This window comes from Schistocerca piceifrons, chromosome 2 (genome assembly GCF_021461385.2).
Source record: "Schistocerca piceifrons isolate TAMUIC-IGC-003096 chromosome 2, iqSchPice1.1, whole genome shotgun sequence".
In the NCBI taxonomy this organism is placed as follows: Eukaryota; Metazoa; Arthropoda; class Insecta; order Orthoptera; family Acrididae; genus Schistocerca; species Schistocerca piceifrons.
The window spans coordinates 122,381,200-122,407,976 of NC_060139.1; the positions used below are offsets into that span (position 1 = coordinate 122,381,200).

At 39.8% G+C, this 26,777-nt stretch overlaps 1 protein-coding gene across 1 annotated transcript in view; it reads right to left on the minus strand.

The window, feature by feature from the left end:
* Window positions 1-2,817: 2,817 nt before the first annotated feature.
* Window positions 2,818-26,777, minus strand: part of LOC124776756 (bystin) — a 57,993-nt gene continuing 34,033 nt past the window's right edge. Inside the window, exons 3-7 of the mRNA XM_047251884.1 lie at window positions 25,019-25,160; window positions 23,303-23,452; window positions 22,975-23,201; window positions 10,680-10,888; window positions 2,818-3,155 (exon numbers count right to left, since the gene is read on the minus strand). Coding sequence (XP_047107840.1) covers window positions 2,942-3,155; window positions 10,680-10,888; window positions 22,975-23,201; window positions 23,303-23,452; window positions 25,019-25,160 — 942 coding nt within the window. The 3' untranslated portion in view covers window positions 2,818-2,941. The remainder of the gene's footprint in view (window positions 3,156-10,679; window positions 10,889-22,974; window positions 23,202-23,302; window positions 23,453-25,018; window positions 25,161-26,777) is intronic.

Consider the following 26,777-nt stretch of genomic DNA (forward strand, 5'->3'; position numbering starts at 1 on the left):
TTGGGAAAATGCTTTGTTACTAAATAGGTTCAAATCATTGGAACAGTGATATTTGTCGTACATGCACATTACTCTAAAGTACATACTAGCAGTGGGTTATCACCATTCGAGGTAGTGTATGGCAAAAAGATGCCATAACCTTTCGACACAGTTGACCAGAAGAGTGGAAAAAAGAGAAGCAGTCCATGATTTTTCAAGAAAAGTGAAGGTGGTGTGGAACAGGGTACAAAGAGAAAATATGAAGGTTTGGAGAAATGGGAAGAGGCAGTGACGCCTGTGGGGCATTTAACGCAGCACAAGGTGGGCCAATGGGTGACTTTGTTGAGTCCATATACGGTGAAGGTACAGTGTTTTTAACACGGTACCAGGGCCTGTACCAAAAGGTTGAAACTACATCAATGGTGAATGTGAAGCTGCAGTCACCAACAAGGACGACAATTGTGCATGTGGGACGTCTGTGACCATTCAAGGGCACACTAGAGGTGTGCTAGAGAAATGCAAATAAAAGCAAGGAAGGATATCAAGAGGAAAAAGCAAAATGATGAGCACAAGAGATGGAAGTCTGGATTCCTCAGTCTCGTTAATGTCAAGAGAGTAGTTATGTGTATCAATTTTGTGCAGTTTATTTGTATGTACAGTGTAGGACATAATGTGGATAGTAGTACGTGTAGACCTATACATTTATTTGTGGTAGTCTTATCAGTAGAACAATACGATGATCACTGTTCAGAGACATCAGGCTTCTTGGGGGAGGGGAAGGGGGGGGGGAGGAGTTGATATGGATCTCTGTCCTCAGGTTGCCACATGGAGGAGGAGAAGAACAACAATAGTTTTGGCAGTGCCGTACCTCCTTGGCAGGGGCTCAAGAATGGAACTGCAACTGCATCACCTAGACAGTGAAGTGTGTTTTCCAGACAGCCAGATGTGTCACTTTCTAACCATAAATGGTCTTTAAGTTTAGTATTTAATGAAGGGAATTACATTATTTAATGTGGCACAGCCAAAGCTGTAGTGGCCAGCCGAACAACTAGAGATCTTATGCAAACAGAATCTTACCTTTCCGAACGAAACTTGTGAGCCATGTCTAGACCACTCCTTAAGTGAAATGATAGAAGCCCAAGAAGGGCAGATAAGTGTGGCACAAACGCTATATTGTGTAGGGCAGTATTGGAACAGGAAATGTCAAGTAATAGTGACATTGTGTGTCACAATTCCTAGCACCATGATTATTCTCATTTGATCCACATAGGATTTTTATATTTGACGCAATGTGGTATGAGGTGGTATATTGGATTTCCACAGCAAGAGACGACAGATAGATTGACTTATTTGATATAGTACTTAGGTAATAGTTAGGAACAGACTATCTGGGGTAATTGTACAGATAAAAAGTTTAGTGGTAATCAAAGTATAGCGAATAGTCGGAATAAGACCCAATGGACCGGGTCATGGAGGGAGGCAGTGTAGTGGCACTACCCAGCATTTTAGATAAAAGTTTTACATATTTAATGTGTGTCGGAAAGTAGCACAGAGATCACTGTGGAGTACTGCAATAACAGTGCTGGTCGTCAGCCACACTACGTCGACGTGTAGGACACAAACAGAAGTGAAAGTGAGTTGCAAAATGAGGATAGCTAAGCGCAGTGGTAAACTGCCCCGCACAGCAAAGAAAGATGTAGTAAGCAGTTCACTGCCAACACACTTGAGCAAGTCTCTTTGTTATCGGTGACATGACTAGACACCAGGTTTTAGAGAAAGGAATGGGCAGTAACAATATAAAAGAGGCTGAAACTGAAGACAGAATGTCATTTGATTCAGGGACTTAGTCATCGCTGGCAGCTGCACCATGAGATGAGAGCACTGCCAGACCTTGAGATGACTGGGCAACACCAGCAGCAGCCTTCAGTTTGAGACCAGGCTGTGTCTGCTGCTGCACTGGGCCCTTCACGGGACTTGGTTCCGTAGTGCCACCAGCTTGCTGTCAGTGTTTGCTGCCACTGATGCTGAGGCCCTGGGAGGAACTTGGCATCATAATGCCAGCTGCCGTCCGCTGCCTGTCTGAGGGACGAGGGTTGAGACCCACGCACAGCCGCCTCCGTCACTGTGAAGTGAAAAGCTGTGGAGGCGCCGCCTGGCGTGTTGCTCCACCGGGAAGTGTCGCTTTCGCAACCAGCCGTGGCCTTGCTTTTGCTGCTGAGCCAAAGTCCTGACACAGCATCGCCGGCTGCTGTCCTAACAGCAGACACCAGCTGTACCGTCCAGAGCTCACAAGGAGGTGTGTGCTGTCTCATGTAGAATTGATGATATAATAAACTTATATCGTTAAGTTATCCACAGTGTTTCCATTGGTTACCCATCACCTACAGCATCACCACACACACGTTACCCCTTACAGAGGTCGCCACTACAGGGTGGTCCATACAGTGTCATCCATTAAGTGACAGTTATTTTATAACATGACAGAATTCTACATCAAGAAAACTTTTATACTAAAAGAATTTGGTTTACAAGATAGTCACTGTGCTGGCCTTTGGCAGTATGCCTAGTCTATGTAAAACTGCTTGTAGCAGTTTACACAAAAAATCTTCAAGATTTCAACCTGGGACACACTGCACTTGTTCCACCTTATAATTCTTAAAGAAAAAATGTTACACTAAGCAGCTACATGTACATACGGATTATGCATAAACTTTTTGCAATAAAACTGTTGTTCTCTTTTAATTCCAGTACTGTGTCTAATTCTTGTATTTGTAGAATTAAGAAACTTGAAGATGGTTTGATGACTACAGACAAAAATATTAATAAATAACAAAAATATTTCACTGATTTGGCATTTTGGAAAAAATGCCCCATTTAATGAGAAAACTTATGTACAATGTATACAGTTGTATTATAATTCCGGAACTTATACAGCAAACAACCGTAGTTGTGAAGTCCAGTTCTACAACATAGGTTCTGCCACCTCTTCATCACGGCAGCGGGCAGCTTGAAGTTCCCGCCGCACTTCGGGAGTGATACTCGGATGACTTTGATGTCGTAGCAGTCCAAGAAGAGCTGCTTTTTGTTCTGAGCTTATGTCTCCTTTATAGCGCTGAACAAAAGTTAGCAGAGCTTGATGCCATAGGACTGGCAGCTCACGGCGATCACGCTCAAACCTAAAAAAGCGGAAAGGAAGGAATTTTTTGATGAGAAGTACCAGTTGTTTGGAACCCATGACATACAAGAAACAAATTTTATGCTAAACAGCACCCCATAACAGTCAAGGGTCTGGGGATACAAGTGTCAAGAGGGCAAGGGTCAATAACAGCCTAAAATGGGAAATGAAAGGCAACTCAGACTGGAAGAAAATATATTGAACAGAACTGCCAAAAATTTTGTAACCAGTGGGTTTACTTACTCCACTGTTAATATAGTTAACACTGCGATTTGTGTTGGCCTTGCAGTGGAGGTGTGTATGCTCTTATTTACAGACAGCTGTGAAACTGTCAATCTGCAAGGCCTCATCTGTTACTTGAGACATCTTGATGATTCAGGAAAACCAAATTAACAGATGATTAGGTTCCTAGTATGGAACAATATCTAGATGTCCAGAAAAAATCAAAATGGTATTTGGCATGAGTAGCTAATCTTGACTGTTTTGTGTATAGATCAATAAATGGATTCGGAAAACGATATTGAACTGTATAGTGATACCGAATGCACAAGTCATCATCGATTAAGTTGTAGATTCCAACAGTTGAAACCATAATGGTAACAAAAATAGTTGAGTAATATCCAATTTGAAGATGTGTTTCTGTTGCACAAATCTGAATACAAGTATAATGCCTGCAGCAAATGAAAATTTAAAAATAATATGACAGAAGTTAATAGGAAATATATAATGCAAACAAATCTTTAATATACATTTGGAACAGAACAAAGAGTTTCAAAAGTATTTAAAAAATTTCTGCATAAATTTCCAAATGAGGTCTCAATGAAGAAATCAAATAAATCATGTCTGAGCAAATGTCTACGTAACGCCGAGACACAGTGTTAAGAATCTTAATTACTATTTTTATTGTAAAATTTTGGTTAAACTAAATGGATGACACATGAGTACCAGCAATGCAGTATTTTATTTACATGTTCACGTGAGATTAATTCTTCCACAAACAAAAACTCCTCTACAATGCAGGTGCATTCTAGCAGAACAGGCATATAACTGAATACATAAACATAACACCTCTGCTCAGATTCAACCTTATAATAATACATAATATATGGAATAACAGCAGAAAAAAAGATTGATATATCTGGCACTGATACATAACATGATAACAAAATCATTCTTGAAGTATGCCATGGAAAAGAAACTAAAAAGTTAAAACCAAGAGGTTAAAAAAGACCATAACACAAACAAGAGGAGGCAGCAAGTATAAAGACTTTTAGCACAAATGTGTTAAAACAAAGAGATATGAAGTGATTAAAAGTCAATATAACCGCAGTCTGGTTTCAGTACAAGGTTTGAATAACATGTACAAATGGTAAATAACCTTTGGCTCCCTGTATTTGCCTGACCAGGAGTTAACTTCAACCTATGCATTTCCCTTTGTAAGTTCTCTAATGTCCCTAACCGAGTAAGTGATTTAACATTCCACGCTTTGGCCTGGGAAATGCCAGTTTTGTTTTTTCTGATGACAACATCCTCCTGAGTAGTTCCCACCCAGATATTGAAATGGGAGACTTTCTGCCTATGGAATATTTTACCCAAGAGGATGCCAACTTAATTAAACCATACAGTAGAGCTGCATATCCTAATGGCGAACAAAAAATTAATGGCATTGTTCATCACTGCTTTCTGCTGTTCACAGTTGCAACAAAGCAATGCCAATTTGATTAACATTACAACAAGGCCAGATCAGTCAATCATCCAGACTGTTGTCCCTGCAACTAGTGAAAAGGCTGCTGCCCCTCATCAGGAATAGTAGGTTTGTCACGCCTCTCCACTTACACCTTTCCTGTGTTGTGCAACTACACTATGGCTATCTATCTCACTGAGGCACGTAAGCCACCCAAACTCAGAAAGGTTCACGATGTGCCATGAATTTACTTGACATAAAAAATTAAGAATTGCACCTAGACTGAAACAGCTAAATTAAGTAGAGGTTGTGTATGAATCAAGTATAGGTTGTGTATGAATCAAGTATAGGTTGTGTATGAGAAATTTTAGGCACTCAGCTGTTATGACTGCAAGGATAGTATAAGAAAAACTGCAAAAGTGAATGAGTGACAGTAATTTTACTTTACATGGCATGAGGAAAAGGAATCTGAGGTGGATTTAAAACGATTTTGTGAATGGATAGACAGGTTTGGTTCAATCCAAAGGCCTGAAGACCAACTGTTCTTTCAGCACCTCTGGCTCAATGTTTCATACCTAACAGGGATTTCCTAACGTTTATCTTTGACAATTTTGGAATTTGAAGTTTTACTACTCATCTTCATGTAGTCATAAATATGAATATCTACACAGGGACATTTGGACTAGAAGCTATACTTATGCCTGTGTGGATATTTGTATCTGATACAAAAACCATACTTCTGCAATTTGGAGGCACTTTCTGCTGATGATGACACTAACATGATTATGAAACTAATCAGTTACAAACTATTAACTGATAACTGGCACGTGAATGATTTTTTGTGCAAAATCTAGAGATTTAACTTTTTTGACAAAAGTAAGGTTTTCCATGACAATACTTCCAGCTTATCATCACTGACCCACAAAATAAAAACACAAAACTTCCAATTACAATGCATGTTGCTGTTTTGTGCAGTACTATATCAAACAGCAACATTAGCATCAATTTTAATAAATTGCCCAAGAAAAGTTTTGCACAACCTACATACCTGTGAATATATGTGGGCTTAGACAAGAGGCAAGCAAGAAATGAAGGAGAAGCCTAACGGGGGGAAAATACTGTGAAACAAAAACAAAATAAAAGGCAGTCTGTTGGAAACTGGACATCTTTGCATATTTGTGAAATTAAAATATGCTGCTGGATAATGTTCAATAACATGTTGGTCCACCCCACACAATGTAATGTGATCAGATCCTCCTTGGCACACTATTTACATGGTGTCTAAGCTTTTTCCACTCTCTGGTAGCAGCTCTGTGGTCATTCAGGGCACAAGTAAAGTTCCTGTAATGATACACTCCATGGCCTAGGAGTAGCATCTTCCATTGCTAATCAAAATGTCCTCGGTCACAGGTTCAAAACCTGCCACTGCTTAAATTTTGATTAATAATCAGTAAGACTTCCAGCATAAAAGTCACCCTCATTCTGCTAACGGTCTTGTCAAAGATGGCGGAGGAGTGGACAGAGGTTCATGGCACTCTCTTGTACTTGAGGTGGGAAACTGCTCCTAAAAGCAGAAGAATCATCAATGATAAATGGCATGAGGATGCAGAAGGCAAACAGAAACTACTACATTAAAGACACACAACTTGTATCCACAAGACATGTGGCCTGTAATATAAAAAGTATCATGATGACCTCTCCATTGGCAAAAGATTCCAGAACAGTCCTCCATTTGGATCTCTGGAAGTGGACTGCCACAAGGGAGGTGACCATTAGGGAAAGCATGAGCAACCAACGAAAGGATAATGTTCTACGAGTCAGAGTGTGGAACATCAGAACCTTGAATGTGGACTGGGAAGCTACAAAATTTGAAAAGTGAAATCCAAAGGTCACTCTAGATATAGTAGGGGTCAGTGAAGTGAAGTGGAAGAAGACAAGGATTTCTGGTCAGATGAGTATAAGGTAATATCAAGAGCAGCAGAAAATGGTATAACGGGAGTAGGATTTGCAATGAGTAGGAAGATAGTGCAGAGAATGTGTTACTATTAATAGTTCAGTGATATAGTTGTTCTTACCTGAATCAACAGCAAACCAACAGTGACAAAGATAGTTCAGGTATACTAGCTGACGTCACAAGCTGACGATGAGGAGACAGAGGGAGTTTACGAGGATATTAAAAGAGTAATACAATATACGAAGAGAGATGAAAATCTAATAGTCATGGGGAACTGGAATGCAGTTGTAGGGGAAGGAGTAGAAGAAGAGGTTGGGGGATAATAAGGGATTGGGACAAGAAACGAGAGAAGAGAAAGACTAATCGAGTTCTGTAATAAATTTCAGCTAGTAATAGCAACTACTCTGTTCAAGAATCACAAGAGGAGGAGATATACTTGGAAGAGACTGGCTGATACCAGCTCGTGCATCCAAGTTGCTGACAAGAATAATATACAAAAGAGTGGAAACGAAAACTGAGAATGTGTTAGATGATAATCAGTTTGGCTTTAGGAAAGGTAAAGGCACCAGAGAAGCAATTCTGACATTGAAATTGATAAGGGAAGCAAAACTAAAGAAAAATCAAGACACGTTCATAGGATTTGTTGACCTGGAAAAAGTGTTCGACAATGTAAAACGGTGAAAGACGTTCAAAATTCTGAGAAAAATAGGGGTAAGCTATAGGGAGAGACAGGTAAAATACAATATGTACAAGAGCCAAGAGGGAATAATAAGAGTGGATGACCAAGAACGAAGTGCCAGGATTAAAAAAGTTTGTCAGACAGGGATGTAGTCTTTCTGCCTCTACTGTTCAATCTGTACATTGAAGATGCAATTATGGAAATAAAAGAAAGATTCACAAGAAGAATTAAAATTCAAGGTGAAAGGATATCCCAATGATATGATTCGCTGATGACATTGCTATCCTGAGTGAAAGTGAAGAAGAATTACATGAATTGCTGAACGGAATGAAAAGTCTAATAAGTACAGAATATGAATTGCCAATAAATCGAAGAAAGAAGAAAGTAATGAGAAGTAGCGGAAATGAGAACAGCAAGAAACTTAACATCAGAATTGATGGCCATGAAGTAGATGAAGTTACGGAAATCTACTACTAGGCAGCAACATAACCAATGGCGGACAGAGCAAGGAGGACATCAAAAGCAGACTAGCATTAGAAAAAATGGCATTCCTGGCCAAGAAGTCTGCTAGTATCAAACATAGGCCTTAATTTGAGAAAGAAATTTCTGAGAATGTACAACTGAAGCACAGCATTGTATGGTAGTGAAACATGGACTGTGGGAAAATCTGAACAGAAAAGAATCGAAACATTTGAGGTGTGGCGCTATAGACGAATGTTGAAAATTAGCTGGACTGATAAGGTGACGGAGGAGGAGGTTCTGCGCAGAGTCAGAGAGGAAAGGAATAGATGGAAAACACTGACGAGGAGAAGGGACAGGATGACACGACATCTGTTGACACATCAGGGAATGGCTTCCATGGTACTGGAGGGTACGGTAGAAGGAAGAAACTGTAGAGGAAGACAGAGATTGGAATACATCCAGCAAAGAATTGAGGACATGAGTTGCAAGTGCTACTACGGGATGAAGAGGATGGCACAAGAGAGGAATTCGTGCTGGGCCGCTCAAAAATGCTCATAAGACTGATGATAAAAAAAGACACACTGCAAAGTCTCAACTGGTCCTAAGCACACTCAGCTGAGTTTACATCAGCAAGTACCTCTGACTGTTGCATTTGGTTGAGTCCTGCATCCTGGAGAAAGATGTCCATAAGGGGGATCACAGGATGCTCGTGTATTATCATTACAAGAGATAAAACCATCATATAAATGTTGACTGCAGGCCTTGACAACAGATTAGCATATCCTTTCCTGATAATATAATGTCTCCAAATTACCATCAATAGTGATGAGGAGTGTCTGAGATCTGCACGATACCAATCCAAAGCATGACAGGACCAAATCCCTTGTGAATCCATTGGACTGTGTACCTGAGAAGGACACTGGGCCCTCTAATACTTGGTGAAGAGAAGCTGATGTCAGGTTAACCCAGGCTTCATTCTAGGTGTTCCCTCACCCACTTCCTTTGTGTATGACAATGATGGGGGATGTGTACCAATACTTGTAACAGACATCTGACACCCAAACCGAACAAGGCGAGACTGTTGCATACTGTTTGGGTCATCACAGCCCTCCCTACAGCCTCCTAGTGGGCAGTGCACAGTTCTGTTGCAGTCTCCTCAGAGTACCTAACAACTATAATTTGCAGGTTGTGGTAACACACTGTTGTGATTATCTGCAGGTAACCATTATCAGACATGCATTTTGTCTCTTATGAAGAGGTTTAATGTTCAAATGCTATTGCTGACAGTCATTTAGGGCATAAAATAACAATGCACACACAATGTAAGCTTCAGATGATCCTTAAAGGCACGTTGATAAACTGAACAGTGAACACAAGCTGTAATGTACTGCTCACAATTGGATACACAGTGCACTCTAATGAAATGCATCAAAACACACATTTGCATTTACAGCCATTACAAAGGCTGCTGTACACAGCGAATGCCTGTGGTCATATCCTCTCAGACAAAATAATACATTTTACAGCAGTTCAAACTGGAGATAAGATAATATTAAAGCAATCCTTAGCAAAATGATTACCAAATGTGCCTGATATAATTTTACATCCTCATGTCCATTCAAGATCTACAACTTCACTGTATTGACATCACTCACATATGCCGCATGCAGCAGACCCTTCAGCCACATACCTTAATTGTCAAAAGACTGAGATCCCAACAACACCATAGATAGCATTTCCAAACATGGTACATAACAAAATAAGTAAAGAAACCATAGGATTCACACACTGCTGAAGTAGCTCTCCAGTTGTTAGTTACAGTATGGACTGTTTCACAATGTTTCTATGATTTCAAATCTGAACAATGTGCACTAAAAACTAGATGCACTGACGGAGGCACCGTCAAGTTTCATCCTGTATACAGGTAAGTAGTCATGTTGTACTGGTCAAAGCAACAGCGGGCATTTGTGGTGGAATGCTATTTATGGCGTTTGTTACAAAAATGTTCCAATAAGATGGCACAACATGCTGCACACACAACAAGACCTTGCAAAGCTCTCCATGAAGTGTTTCGTGACCACATGATTTCCAAATGTGCTTGTATCAAATGGCCGTCTTGTTCACCTGAGTTAAACATGCCAAACTTAATATGGGATTATCTGATGGAAAGAGTGTACTCTGACTGGCTGAGAAGCTTACAATACTGAAAAGATCAAATTCACTATGAAAGTTCCAGAATTCCTCCAGCAGTTATGAAAGATGTGTTCAAAAATTGGGTTAAAAGCCTCAGGTGTAGTGTAGCTGTTAATGGTTATCTTTTGGCCAATGTAATGTTTTATAAGCAAACTCAAATAAATGTTGTGCCCTGTGTAAAACATTCAACTTTTTTCATGATTAGTTTGTGTGTTATTGAAATATGAATTCATCAAAACATTTTGAAACACCCTGTACAAGCATTTGTATACTAAATACATAGTTATCTAGAAATTACTTCAGTTATAGCTTTAGTTGTTCTTAATGGCATATATTTATAACTGGTGACTAACTGGAATCATAAAAATTACAAAAGTCTCATAGCATCAATATGAACATGCTCATTTTCACCGATTTAATAAATGTGTTTAAACACTACAAACAATTTCTCAATAATAATGCAAAAAAATCATTATCTGGATGCTTTACAGTGCATACCGTTACTGTGCAAAGACGGATTTGGAGAGCATATTAATAAACTAAGAATACATACCTTAGGAAGTGAAATACAACAGCATCAACAACTCTATATGGTAGAGCATACTTTTTATCCAAAAATATTCTTAAAAATATGGAATTGGCACCATTGTAATCCATTTCTGCAATCTTAAGAATAGCTGCTGAAGAATGCAGTATAGGTATGGAATTACGAGCTATGACAGAGCCAAATATTATGGCTTCCCTCAAGGTGCACGTTCCACTCTGCAATTTAGAAAACTCATGTTAAAATTTCCTTTTTAAAACATGGCAATAAAGTGATACAAATCAATAACAAAGAATTATACTGCAAATGTTGAGTAGCATTTTAGGTACAAGCCAAGCAGAATAAACTAGTATTTATTATAATCCATAGTGTATTTAATCACAGCCAGGTACATAAAAATGCAACCATAGTCAAGCTACGATAAAGGCTACTGCTCTTTAACACAATCAACAAAACAACTGCTTAATATCTTACTCTGTTGTGAAAAACATTCTATGCTAACAAAACGAGAGGTTGAAAAGAAAGTTAATCATGAGCAGCAGGCACTGTATTTGGATGCGCAATACATTTTTATATAATCTAAAATAGCAATAAGATAGTAAGCCCATTTTCTACAATATGTGTAGTTTACAAAGGTAGCTATATACAGCGGAGATTATAAACTTCCATGTCACTGGCTATTACAGTGTACATCTGAAAGCTATGAAGAGCACACATTTGAATGAAATGCAGTATGTCAGTTTTTCAGTCTATGTTGGGGACACATGAAATATTATGCAGCACACCTAGGCATATACAAAAAAGACAAATCAACTTCCCTGCAAATACAATGACATTTTACTATTAATACATATAGTGAACAGTAACCGAAAATGAAATCATTTATTGATGGAGCTAAAGCTAAATGTCATAATCAAGAAAAACAAAACTGGCACTATATGTGTAGCAGCATGGAATGTTAAATCCTTTCATCAGATAGATATGTTAGAGGATTTAAGAAAGATGGTAATGGAAAGTTCTGGTAGAATTTAGGAGTAAAGGAACAGTACAGGTGTTGAGCCTTCCCCAACACGCAAATAAACAAGCCAAATCCTTTTTTGTGCTAGAGTACATATAAATACATACGCGAACATAATCAGTGTGTTCAGTGCATGATGACATGGATGAATGGATTAGGAGGAGTTAGGTTGGAACAGAGGAAAGAGAGACCATGGGAAGAGGATGTGGTTGCATAATGAGTGTAGTTAAGGTCCAAGGACAGTGGACAGTGTGGAGATGAGTACAGGGCAGAAGGCTAGTGGAAGCTGAAAGGATAACTCCCATCTTTGTAGTTTAGAGAAACTGGTGTTTGGGAGGCGGGAGGAGGGGGGGGGGGGGGGCAATCGAAGTGACATGTGTTGTGAAGCAGAAACTAACTTCAAGCATGTTGTGCTTAGCAGTGTATTCTGCCACTGGGAGGTCAACTCTGCCATTTGGCCACAGTTCGGTGGTGACTGTTCATTAAGGTGAACAGCTGGTTGGTGATCACGTTGGTGTAAAATTATGTGCAGAAATTGCAGAAAGCTCACGTATGACTGCTTTCACAGATAGCCAGTGAAGGGACATAAGTAGGATCTGCTGGTTGGATGTATTGGACAGGTCTCACATCTGGGACTACCACAGGGATATGATCTGTGTGACAAGGGGACATGAGTGCATGTGGCACAAGGATGGGCTACAATTTTGCACAGATTAGATGGGTCATGGAGTATGACTTTGGGAGGAGTGAGAATGATTGTGGGTACGATGTTCGTAATTTCTGGGCACAATGATAAATAGTCGAAGCCCAGGTGAAGGTACAGTTCTGTTGTTCTACTGCGGGATGATACTAGGTGATAAGGGGGAAGTACTCCTTTGCAGGTAATTCTTGGGAAGCTGGTGGCAGGATTAGGGGTGTGTGATGATATGGTACAAGAAATCTGTCTGGGGACTAGGTTTGGGGGGAGGGGGGGGGGGGGGGTAGTTCTTACCTGTACTTGAGAACTGAATTATTGTCAGTGTAAATTTGCTGTCCATGTGTGGCCACACTATATGGGAGGGATTTTTTAGTGCAGATGAAAAGTAAGCTATCAAAATGCAGCCTCTGTTGTTGGTTAGTGGTCTTGAAATGGACAAAGGTATGGATGGAGCCATCAGAGAGGTGGAGGTTAACATCCATGAAGATGACATGCAGAGCTGTAAGAGGACTGGGTGAAGCAAATGGGAGAAAATGTGTTGAGGCTGGGAGGAACAAAGATGGGGTATTTTCGCCCTGGTTCCAGATCATGAACATATAATCAATGAGCATGAACCAGGCAATGGGTTTGGTGTTCTGAGTGGATAGGAGGGTTTCCTCTAGATGGCCCACAAACAGGTTGACATAGGTGGTTGCCATGTAGATGCCCATCACTGCACAGTGGATTTGTTGTATATCTTTCCCTCAAAGTAGGAATCGCTACATGTAATGACATAATCAGTCGAATGAATAAGGAATGAGCTGGTAGGTTTCACCTGCAAAGCACACTTACAAACTGGTGTTTTCCTCACCAAATGAGGATCCAGTACAAATATACGGACCACAATGTATCCTCTTCAAACCCAAATACATCCGAACACCATCCTGCATTGGTCTTATGATTGATAATGTGGACCTGGATCTCTTCCTGTGGATTTGAAATGCTTCGTAGTATAGATCTTCAAATTGACGCTATCCAGTACACTCGCATTATAATTTTTGTGAGGAATTAATCTATTTCTGCAAAGTCATCACAGTGAACTGGTGTGTATTTCCCCATTGGTTGTATGAATCAGTGCACTAAGATGGGTCAATGTGGAGATATGGTAGAAATAAGCAATTGTGTTTGGAAGTGCCCATGATTGCTTCATGAATGAAGTCGTTCCATTTGCTTATGTATCAATGCAGATGGTCCAACGGATATACAAGGAAGGACATACTTGCAGCCATCTAACATGATGCAACAACAGTGCTCGTAAAAGAATCTAATTGAGAGATATCGAGGAGGCCCTGCCAGCAGCTATCACGTGCACTGGGTGCAACCAGCTGCAAGTAGCTGCACATGTTGGCATGAATATGCCTGCCGCAAGGGTTCTGAAGCCATCCTTGGCTCCTTTTCGGTGGATGGCTGATTTGGTGAAGGGAACTAGCACTGAACGTGGGATGCGAGCTAAGCTCACTATCTGTTGTATCATATTCATGGTTGATCGTGGTACTCTGCTTTGGAGCAGAGTGAAAGGCGTATACCAGAGTTTCAGATGACTCCACGATGGTATCCGAAGCGGATTTCTCACCCTCCACTATTGGTGCAGAATCGTAGGGTTCTAATTAATACGTCAAGTGTGAATTTCCTGTAGGAAGTGCTTACTACGGTAGCGGAGTCAGTGTGGCATGCACATGGGCATTTTTTACGTTAGAGAAACCTCCCTTGGGATCAAAAACGAACTGCCTGCCGAAATAAAACTTACAACAGCCAGTGTTATCAGAGAATCCTCGTCCTCACAGACTGGATGTAGAAAAGGTTAACATGATATTTGTAAACTGCAGGAACATCCAAGAAAAGGTTCCAAAATTAGTATTGCTTACTGAAGGTTATAAAGCCCATATACGAGGTGCTATCCAAAATTTTTGGGATTGGTCCTGTCATCTGTTGAAAACCTTAACTTCGGACTAATGGTCACCATCCACCCTCGAAGTAGTTCTCATCCGTATGTACACAATGGTCAAGCGCATCTGCCACTGGTCAAACGTTTTCAGGAAGTCCTGTTCTTTGAAGGTGTTTATCAGCGCCAGCAATGCTTCTTGAATCCTCTCTAGAGTGTCAAACCGACAGCCTCTGAACTTGAGTTTCAGTTTTGGGAATAGCATGAAGTCACAAGGTGCCAAATCTGACGAGTACGGTGGATGGGGTACAACCACCATGTCGTTTTTTTGCCAAAAACATCCTGGTGAGCAAGGACGTGTGACAGGGCACGTTGTCGTGATGCAGCAGCCAGTTCCCTCAATGCCAAAGTTCGGGCCGTTGATGCCGCACGTTTTCACGGAGCTGTCGCAAAATGTCACAGTGGTACGTGGAATTCACTGTTTGGTTGGGTGGGATGAATTCTTTGTGCACAATTCCCATGGTATCAAAGAAAACGATGATCATGCTCTTCAACTGTCTTGCTTTTCTGGGTTCTGAAGAGCCACTCAAATACAGGCGTACGGCTCATGCTCTATCGCCCAAACACTTGTTGAATAATTGCAAGGGGCTCTGTAGCAATTTTCCCGAGATTCACACAGAATTTGATACACACATGCTGTTCTGTTCGCAGATCCATCGTTAAATCACCACACACCAAACACAAGAGTATTTTGGAAATCACTGTGGACACGCAACCTGTCCTCCCAGCTGAATGCCACTCCGCACACTGACTCATCAGATATGCAGCTCTTGCCACCTAGCAGTGCAAAGATCTACTACTCCTGAATGAGATTTTCACTCTGCAGCGCAGTGTGCGCTGATATGAAACTTCCTGGCATATTAAAACTGTGTGCCCGACTGAGACTCGAACTCGGGACCTTTGCCTTTCGCGGGCAAGTGCTCTACCTACTTTCCAGATGTCAGCACCAGTCCCGGAAATTTTAGATTCCACCTCGTAGTACTAGGAACAGAAAGTTGATTGAAACTTGAAGTGAATAGCAACAATATCCTAACTTTAGACTGGAATATTTATTGTAATGATAGGTTAATTGCCAACAGTGGAGGCATATTTACTGCAGTTTTTTTATTATTTTAGTCATCAGTCATCTGACTCGCTTGATGTTGCCCACCACAAATTCTTCTCCTGTGCCAACCGCTTCAGCTCAGAGTAGCACTTGCAACCTATGCCATCAATTATTTGCTGGATGTATTCCATTTCCTATCTCCCTCTATTGTTTTTCCCCTCTACAGTACCATTTAGTACCATGGAAGACATTCCCTGATGTCTTAACAGAAGTCCTCTTGTTATGTCCCTTCTCCTTGTCAGGGATTTTCACGTATCCCTTTCGTCTCCAATTCTGCACAGAACCTCCTCATTCCTCACCTTATAAGTCCACCCAATTTTCAACAATTGTCCATAGCACCACATTGCAAATGCTTTTATTCTCTTCTGTTCTGGTTTTTCCACAGTCCATGTTCAATTACCATACAATGCTGTGCTTCAAACATACATTTTCAGTAATTTCTTTCTCAGATTAAGGCCTATGTTTGACACTAGTAGACTTCTCTTGGCCAGGAATGCCCTTTTTGCCAGTGCCAGTCTGCTTTTGATGTCGCTCCATCCATCACTGATTATTTTGCTGCCTAGGTATCAGAATTCCTACCTGACGTTAAGTTTCTCACTGTTCTTATTTCTGTTACTTCTCATTACTTTTGTCTTTCATTGATTTACTCTCAATCCATATTCCATACTCATCAGACTGTTCATTCCATTCAGCAGATCATATAACTCTTCTTCACTTTCACTCAGGATATCAATATCATCAGTGAATCTTATCACTGGGATATCCTTTCACCTTCAATTTTAATTCCACTCATGAATCTTTCTTTTATTCCCATCATTGCTTCTTCAATGAACAGTACAAGTGAAAGACTACATCCCTGTCTTACAATCTTTTTAATCCTAGCATTTCATTCTTGGTCATCCACTTTTATTATTTTTCCCTCTTGGCTCTTGTACACATTTTATATTACCCGTCTCTCCCTATAGGTTACCCCTATTTTTCTCATAATTTTGAACATCTTGCACCATTTTACATTGTTGAATGCTTTTCCAGGTTAACAAATCTATGAACATGTCTTGATTTTTCTTTAGTTATGCTTTTCTTTAGTTATGCTTCCCTTATCAACTGCAATGTCAGAATTGCCTCTCTGGTGTCTTTACCTTTCCTAAAGCCAAATTGCTCATCATCTAACACACCCTCAAATTTTTTGTTGCCACTCTTTTGTATATTATTCTTGTCAGAAACTTGGATGCATGAGCTGTTAAGTTGCCTGTGCGATAATTCTTGCACTTGTCAGCTCTTGCGGTCTTCAGAATTGTGTGGATGTTATTTTCCCGAAAGGCATATGGTATGTCTCCAGACTCATACATTTTACACAACAACGTGATTTGTAGTTTTGTTGCCACTTCCCCCAATGATTTTAGAAATTCTGATGGAATGTTATCTATCCCTTCAGCCTTATTTGAACTTCAGTCTTTCAAAGCTCTCATAAATTCTGATCCTAATACTGGATCCCCTGTCTCTTCTAAATTTACTCTTGTTTCTTCTTCTATAATATAAGATAAATCTTCCCCCTCATAGAGGCCTTCAATATACTCTTTCCACCCCGCTGCCCTTTCCACTGCATTCAACTCTGGAATTCCAATTGCACTCTTAATGTTACCACCCTTGCTATTAATTTCACTGAAAGTTGTTTTAACTTTCCTGTATGCTGAGTCAAGAAGTCAGTCCTTCCAACAATTATTTCTTTTTCAACTTTTTCACATTTTCCATGCAGCCATTTTTATCTTAGCTTACCTGCACTTCTTATTTATTTTGTTCCTCAGCGACTTTTATTTCTGCATTCCTGAATTTCCCTAAACGTTTTTGTAGTTCCTTCTGTCATTGATCATGTGAAGTATTTCTTCTGTTACCCATGGTTTCTTCACAGTTACCTTCTTTGTAACTGTTTTTTTTTTTCCGACTTCTGTGAAACTGGACTGTCTACTGAGCTATTCCTTATTGCTGTATCTCTAGCCTTAGACAACTTCTCCTCACTCCTTAGTACTTCCGTATCCCACTTCTTTGCCCACTGATTCTTCCCAACTAATCTCTTAAACTTCAGTCTACTCTTCATCACAACTACATTGTGGTTCAAATGGCTCTGAGCGCTATGGGACTTAACATCTGAGGTCATCAGTCCCCTAGAACTTAGAACTACTTAAACCCAACTAACCTAAGGACATCACACACATCCATGACTGAGGCAGGATTCGAACCTGCGACCGTAGCAGTCTCGCAGTTCCGTACTGAAGTGCCCAGAACCACACGGCCACCACGGCCGGCACTACATTGTGATCTGAGTCTGTATCTGCTCCTGGGCACACCTTACAATCATGTATCTGACTTCAGAATCTCTGCCTGACCATGATGTAATCTAACTGAAATCTTCTCGTATCCCCCAGTCTTTTCCACATATACTTCTTCCTCTTGTGATTCTTGAATAGTCTTTTCCTCTCTCATTCCTTGTCCCAATCCCTTATTACGCTGCAACCTTTTCTTCTACTCCTTCCCCTACAACTGCATTCTAGTCCCCCTGGACTATTATACTTTCATCTCTCTTTACATACTGTATTACCCTTTCAATATCCTCATACACTTTCTCTATCTCCTCATTGTCAGCTTGCGGTGTCAACTAGTATACCTGAACTATCGCTGTCACTGTTGGTTTGCTGTTGATTCTGGTAAGAACAACTCTATCGCTGAACTATTCAAAGTAACACACTCTCTCTGCCCTACCTTCCTATTCACAACGAATCCTACTCTCACTATACCATTTTCTGTTCTTGTTGATATTACTCTACACTCATCTCACCAGAAATCCTAGTCTTCTTTGCATTTCACTTCACTGACCCCTACTAATTTTAGAACGCAGGGTAAAGAACTCAATAATATCTTTGAGGTTGTCACGGATTCTGAATGTGAAATTAATGTGTGTGAAGGTAAGCTCCGTAAGTTGATCAAATATGGTAATCGGATGCTTTTATAGAGAGCGCAGGTCAGAAGTTGTAGTGGTAAAGCACTTCACACAGAATTTGCAGAATGCTGTTAATAATTCTTCCAGTCACGCTGTGGTATTGGGTGTGACTTCAACTAGCCAGCTACAGATTGGGGAAGTCATGGAACCAAAACTGGTGCCAGAGACAGGGAATTAAAGTAATATCACAGAACTCCTAGCAACAAACAGACCTGAATTATCAAATCAGTTAATACACAGGAAGGTATCAGTGATCATAAGGCTGTAATACCAACTATGACTAAGGGTTTTATGAGAAATGTTAAGTTAGAAGGTAGGAAGATATGTTTGCTTAGCAAGTGACAGGATACAAACTGCAGAGAATTTGAGATGTCAGCATGAAATTTCAATGACGATGATGAAGATGTGGAGTACAAATTCAAAACCATTGTTCAATATGACTTAGACAAGTATGTTCCAACCAAGATCTTAAGGGACATGGGAGACCCACTGTGGTATAATAGGTGTGTTAGAAAACTGCTATGTAAACAAACAGAGATTCACCTCAGATTCCAAAGAAGTCAAAATCTTGTTGACAAACACAAGCTGATTATAAAGAGAGCAATGAAACAAGTATTTTGAAACTAAAATTCTGTCAACCAATCTGAGAAAAAACCAAGTCTTATGTAAAATTAGTAAGCAATTCAAAGCCCTCCATTCATTCACTCAGTGATAGTTCTGGTACCAAAATGGAAGGTAACAGAAAGGAGTCTGAAATAGGTCTTCTGAAATTGTTTCGTCGCGTAAAATTGTAACATGGTCCCTCCTTTCAATCATCGTACAACATCGAAATGACAGATACTGAGATAGCCAATCATGGAATAGAAAAGCAACTACAATTGTTTGATATTGAAAAGGCAACAGGACCAGATGAGATACCTAAAAGATTATGCAAAAGAACTTGCTCCCCTACTAGCAGCAGTTTATCATAGAACATTGGAGCAATGAAGGTTACCTAGTCACTGCAAAAACAGTGCAGCTCATTTTCAAGAAGGGCTGTAGGAAAGGTGCACATAATTATAGACTTATATGTTGATGTCAATCCGCTGTAGAATTATGGGACATGTTTTATGCTACAGAATTAGGACTTTTTGGAGAACGAAAATCTCCTCTATAAAAACCAACATGGATTCTGCAAACAGAGATCTTGTGAAACTCAACTTGCTCTTTGCCTCTATGAGGTCCACAGAACTGGGGACAATGGTGCTCAGGTCGTTGTTCCTGGACTTCAGGAACACATTTGACACCGCCCTGCACTGCAAGTTAGGGGGAAAAAATAAGAGCTTATCGAGTATCACACCAAATTTGCATCTGGATTCAAGACTTCCTTGCAGACAGGACTCAACACATCGCCCTTAATAGAATAAAGTTGACAGATGTAAAGGTAATTTCTAGGTAAATGATCTAGCAGAAAGTGTTGGAAGCTCTTTAATACTGTTCGCAGATGATGTGGTTGTCTACAAGAAAGCAGCAATGCCAGAAGACAGTATCAATTTTTGCAGAATGACCTACAAAGGAATGACGTGTTGTAGGCTCTGGTAATTGACTCTGAATATGAGTAAATGTAACATACTGCATGTGCATAAGAAAAAAAAGTCCCCCACTGTACAACTACACTACTGAGGGAAAACTGCTCGAAACAGTACCTACCATAAAATACCTGGGAGTATCTATACAGAACAACCTCAAGTCAAATGACCACATATAACAAACAGTGAGATTTGTAGAAAGAATCTTATTGAAATGTAAAGCATCCACAAAGGAAGCGGCTAGTAAGGTAACTGACTGATTCGTGAGTACTGTTCATTAATACGAGATCCTTAGCAAGTAGGACTGATAGGGGAGGAGGGGGGGGGGGGGGGGGGAGAGAGAGAGAGAGAGGGAGAGAGAGAGAGAGTGTGTGTGTGTGTGTGTGTGTGTGTGTGAGAGAGAGAGAGAGAGAGAGAGAGAGAGAGAGAGAGAATGAATGTGTGTGTGTGTGTGTGTGTGTGTGTGTGTGTGTGTGTGTGTGTGTGTGTGTGTGTGTGTGGGAGAGAGTCAGTGTGAGAGTATTACAGTGATACTCAACAAACTCCAAGGGCAGGTGTTACAAGAGAGGCACTGTGGATCATGGAGAGGTTCACTACTGAAATTCCAAGAGGGCATTTTCCAGGAAGAGTCAGATGGCATATTACTTCCTCTTAAATACATCTTATGAAATGGACGACAATGAGAAAATCTGAGAAATTACAGCCAATGCAGAGGCTTACAGACAATAATTCTTCCTACACACCATTCAGGAGTGGAACAGAATAGGGGGGATTAGTTAGTGGTACCAGAAGTATTCTCTGCTACACATCATTAGGTGGCTTACAGAGTATGATGCAGATGTATGCAGGTGCTGGATACGAGTCAATGTCAATCAGTTTAAAATCTGAAAGGAATTGTTACTGTCAGTGAATGCACATTCATCTCAACCAGTTTCCAAGTAAAAAGTGTGAACTGAACTGTATGCAATGGACACTTTGAGCCAGGTATCCCACAAAACAGGCCACCTCTACAGCTGAGGGGGTCAGCATAGACGGCTGCCATGCGGAGGAGTCTGCAAAGTGGCCGAAACAGCAGTATGCTGACCACATGCCCTCCATACTGCTCCCGCATGATGCTGCAAGGCAGAGGATGACACAGCGGTCAGTAGACATCCCTTGGGCCCTCACAACCTGTATGAGGAGCATGTTTTTTATCCCACAAAGGGCCACTGCTGACAGTGGTACAACTTCAATGGTCCCAACAACACAAAAACTGGAAAGTAGGAAACAGGAGGCATGTAGTGTGGTTCAATGTGTCATGATTTGGCCTCTCTTCAAATGATGCAAAGCTTTGAGTGCACCGAGGACCCAATACGGCATTTAACATGGACAGTGTAGGTCAGGACATAATTTATTCTGCTATGCTTCAGGGGTGTTTTTTGTACCTTAATTATGGTCAACTTATTTATGGTACTGTGACCAACAATCAGGACGTTTATTTGAACTGTCTCGGTGACCATGTATTTCTATTTATTCACAGCTTCATGATGAGTATGTTTTCTACACTTGCTTTTTCCAACGTGACAACAGTCATGTGCACAATGTAGCATGTATTCTTTCCTGGTTTCACAAACATTCAGGCAACCTTTCACACCTTGACAAGCTTATTAAATCCCCTGATTTTAATCCCATGGATAATACCTGGGATTTCCTGGAACAGCTGACAAAATATAGCAATAAACATCCCTGCAATTTGGTTGTTCTAATCATTTTGGATTCTTCCTCACCAAACTGAGGACAGCATCAAGGCAGTGGTGTTACACAGTATTAGTGAGATGTCTTTCAAGATGACAATTTTTTTGTGCACTTATGTAATACCAGAAATTACATGGTTTCTTTGTGTATTTTTAGAAAGGACTTCCACAATCACAGTGAGAAGAAAATAGAACCATTTCTGTTCTGTGTGGTGTAGGTAGTGTTGATTGTCACTTGCTCCAGTGGGTACACCAAACCACAGGGAAACAAACACGCATTCCTTTAAGTCCGCAGTAGACTTAGTTCACAAAGTGAACAATGCACTAACAAGTCTGGGACATAGTGGAGTCAGTGTAGAAAAACAACAGTTTCAAATTAGTACCACTCAGGACTGGAAAACAAACCGAGTCACCTTTGCTATGCAATTGCGAGGTACAAACAGCTACAAAGTACACAAATGCTGTGAACCCGGGCCAGAGGCTCAGTGGCAAGCAGTCACCACCAGGTGGTGTCATATGATGTGCATATCTAGGCAGTGGATCCCCTTATGATGGCAGCCGTAACCACCGTTCACAGCCTCAGCACATCTGACATGTCCACATCCATGCTAGGCAGGGAACCCAAATCACTATGGGATACAAAACAACCCAACCTATCACTTAAGTGAGTGACTCTTGCATAACTTGATGGGAAAGTAAAAGTCAGCACTGACCATTTCTTCTGTTATCAAGTATATTTGAGAAACAAGTGTGTTCTGTCATTCTTCTGGAATTACAGTGAATGTGACAGTTACAGGTAGTTCACTCCCCAATGGTGTACTCTATTCAATTTAATCTTCTTACAAACAAAAAAGTGAAATTCTACATGACTATGCATCTGTACTGATCTTTTTGTCAAGCACACTATGGCACTTTGGAAGCCAAATGCCTCCAACACTTTTCACTGCATGACATTCTATATAATTACCGTTCTGTTTCAAGAAGTTGTTGATGAAATGATTTCTATTTGCCTTAAGACACTTTCTTGGTTCATAAATACAGTACGATGAAAAGTTGCATTAAAGCAAAATGTTTTACAATATCTGAATCACTCTATACTACAGTACGACCTAATCAGAGAGAGAGAGAGAGAGAGAGAGAGAGAGAGAGAGAGAGAGAGAGAGACTAATCCCACAAAAAAGCAAAGAGCAAAGAGAGATATACTAACCTCACACAAAGGCAAAAGCATGCCTTTCATAAAAGCTCCGGGTTTAAATAAGGCCTTTCTCAAAGCTTGATATAAATGGAAATTCAACCGTTTGTATTCACATATGTCATCACGAATGCGAGGTAGCAAGACCAAATTGTAAAAACGTTGTGCCATTTTCTCCTTCAAATTTGAAGCAAATATTCGAGTTGCTTGGTACATGGCTGCAGCACTCCACTTTGGTGGATCTGACAAATTGTAAAATGGATAAATGAAAGTTAAAAAGAAAAGTTTGCTATTGTTATAATTAACTTATACATTAATAAAATATCCATGAAAACAACATTACCTGTTATATAAAGTATTTGTTCCCAGTTCCGAAGATGAGGTATTATCTTGAATGCTTTGGGGAGCTTGCCAGAACGATATTTGGAAAGCACATCCCTTACACCTTCATACATCTGTCTGAGTCTTGGGTCTAGATCTTGCATAAGAATACCTATCAGAAAATTCACATTAGGAATAATCAAACAGCTGATATGTAATTTTATATATAAGTTTCTTTATAATGGAACCTGCAGCATATGTTATGTCAGAGTAGGACATATACACAGAATTAGTAGACAGTATGATGCTTGGCACTTTATTTTTGTAAATAAGCTTATTTTGGCTTTATTGGCTTCATCAGTACATCTGCAAACAATTGCATTTTACTTAATACATAATTAATAAAAGTTTTTTTACAATGGATGTTGTACTCATGTCCTGACATCTGTTAACTTTTAGTAAACAATTGCTGCTGTCCGTAGTTGCTGGAGGTAATACTTTTTCAGTAACGTTTTGAAGTTGTTCGATGATTTGACGTCACACATATATTATAATAGAATTTTTTATTATTTTCATAGTCGTATAAATTCAAATTTGACAGCTAGTTGTTTATTCAAAGATATTTATGTTGTTGTGGGTTGTGTACTATGGAACTGTTACTGGTGTGTTACAAACACATCACATGTACTGATGAAGGCAATAAAGTCAAAATAAGCTTATATACAAAAATAAAATATCAAGCAGCATACTGTCTACTAATTCTCTGCACTTGTATATCCACAATAACAAGTTAGGTACTGTACAACACAGTGTCATTTATTAAAGTGATGAAGAGGTCACATCTTATTAATTATGCATTGTTTCATATCAAGTGGCAAAAGAACTGAGATGTTAATACAACCACAATGATTTTCAAGGTGCAGATAGGAGCTTTCTTCTTTACAGTACGAAATAGAGCTGTAAGGTGTGATGGAGTGTGAAGGACTCCCCCAGTCCACAGAAGATATTGCAGAGAAAAAAGGTATGATTACAAAAGAAACACATAACTTCTTTATAATAGAGGGAAACATTCCACGTAGGAAATATATATCTAAAAACAAAGATGATGTGACTTACCAAATGAAAGTGCTGGCAGGTCGACAGACACACAAACAAACACAAACATACACACAAAATTCAAGCTTTCGCAACAAACTGTTGCCTCATCAGGAAAGAGGGAAGGAGAGGGGAAGACGAAAGGAAGTGGGTTTTAAAGGAGAGGGTAAGGAGTCATTCCAATCCCGGGAGCGGAAAGACTTACCTTAGGGGGAAAAAAGGACAGGTATACACTCGCACACACGCACACATCCATCCACACATACAGACACAAGCAGACATATTTAAAGACCAAGGTCTTTAAATATGTCTGCTTGTGTCTGTATGTGTGGATGGATATGTGCGTGTGTGCGAGTGTATACCTGTCCTTTTTTCCCCCTAAGGTAAGTCTTTCCGCTCCCGGGATTGGAATGACTCCTTACCCTCTCCTTTAAAACCCACTTCCTTTCGTCTTCCCCTCTCCTTCCCTCTTTCCTGATGAGGCAACAGTTTGTTGCGAAAGCTTGAATTTTGTGTGTATGTTTGTGTTTGTTTGTGTTTGTTTGTGTGTCTGTCGACCTGCCAGCACTTTCATTTGGTAAGTCACATCATCTTTGTTTTTAGATACATAACTTCTTTAAATATACATAATAACTGCACTCACTTCCTGCATCTGAAAACTGGGTCTGCAACTCAGTTTGCTTCTGAGCTATTGTTTCTGCAATTACATCACCTAGTGTTCGTTGTGGCTCTGGATTTTTGTTCATAAATCTCTCGTAATCTTCAACATCATTTTCATCCACTTTCTGCAAAAGAAGGCACAATAATGATATCACAAAACAGAATTTACACACTGTTACATACACAAAAGCATGTGGACATTAAGACACTGTGTTTATTTTTCAAACAGATGAAATATCTAACTAAATATTCATACTGGCAGATGGCGTAAATAAAGGAAAAAAAAGGATATATTGGACTAAAATCAGTTCTGGTTTAGAACAGCTACAGGTACCAAATATACAATGCTGAATGCGATCTTAGTAACAGACTGAATTTTCTCATTTTGAAAGAGCTGAAAGGATATCTGTTTAATTGTTAAAAAGCATTCAACAGCCAAGATTGCATAACATATTTTTTGATTTAACACAACCGTTTTTAACAGAGTATGTCTTAAAATCTTTTTGTTGTAAAACATGTCAGTGTAAAATGAACATGTGATTCTTACCCTTACAGTATTTCTTTCCAGGTTGTAAATAATATTGATACCAAATTTGATTAAAACATTCCAGGGATTTAGGATGAGCTTTTTGCCCATGGCTTTGCCAGCATACACGCAAGACAAATGCATTTCACACACATTTCACCTGTGTCTAACGAATTTTACCCTGCAGTTTCATTTCTACACAGCTCAATGTTTATGATAACGTATCTTCTGAACTATACGCTGTACAATGATACAATTTTGCAGGAAGATCCAGTGGTATGGGTGGCTACTGTCTGCAAAATGTGTTGTGCAGATCCGGTGGTTTGCGTGGCTACTGTATGCAAAATGTGTTGTGAATAGAATTAATAATAAGGTAGTAATAAATTAAAATGTCATGCATGATGCAGCAGTTCCTCACGTCTCAGTGTTTACGATGTCATATCTCCTGAACTAAGTGTTGTACAATTATGTAAATTTTCTGGTACATTCAGTGGTATAGTTGAATACTGTCTGCACAAAGTGTCATGGATACAGTTATAAGTAAAGAAGTAATAAACTAAAATGTCATACTTCATGTGGCAGTTTTACTGCATGATCAGCAAAAATGCAGTAAGCGATAAGCTTTTTATTGATTGGCGACTCCATAGAGTGCTGTGTGCACAACGACCATGTGATACATAAAATTTTAAGGAAGGTCAGCATTGGCTGTAATTATGATGATTTATTAACAGCAAAATCGATTTTCAATCACATAATTATCATCTTCAGGGCTGGAAGTTAAACATTTCACATAGTGATCAGTGAATAAGAAACACAAGACCACAAATACACCTGAGTATTAACCAACTATTGGTAAGAACATACCTTTAGCGTACAAATTAAAGCTCGTAGGCACTGGTGTCTAGTTATTAGCAGTAACAGAAGCTATGAAATGATCACAATAACTGAAGCCGCTGTTTACAGCCACCTGTACAGCAGACCTCTGTGTGACAGGGGCTTGGAACGCTCTCTATGTGACATGTGTCACATGAAGACTTAACATTACTTTATTTGGCAAGAGATTACCACAAAATACCAAAAGTGCACTTGCAAATCATTAACTGAACATATCAAATTTAAAGTTGTACATTAACAACGCAGAGCAAAAAGGAAGGGGGAAACGCACATCTTGCCAGCATACACTGGCATCTTATTTTCAAAACAACTTAAAAAAGAA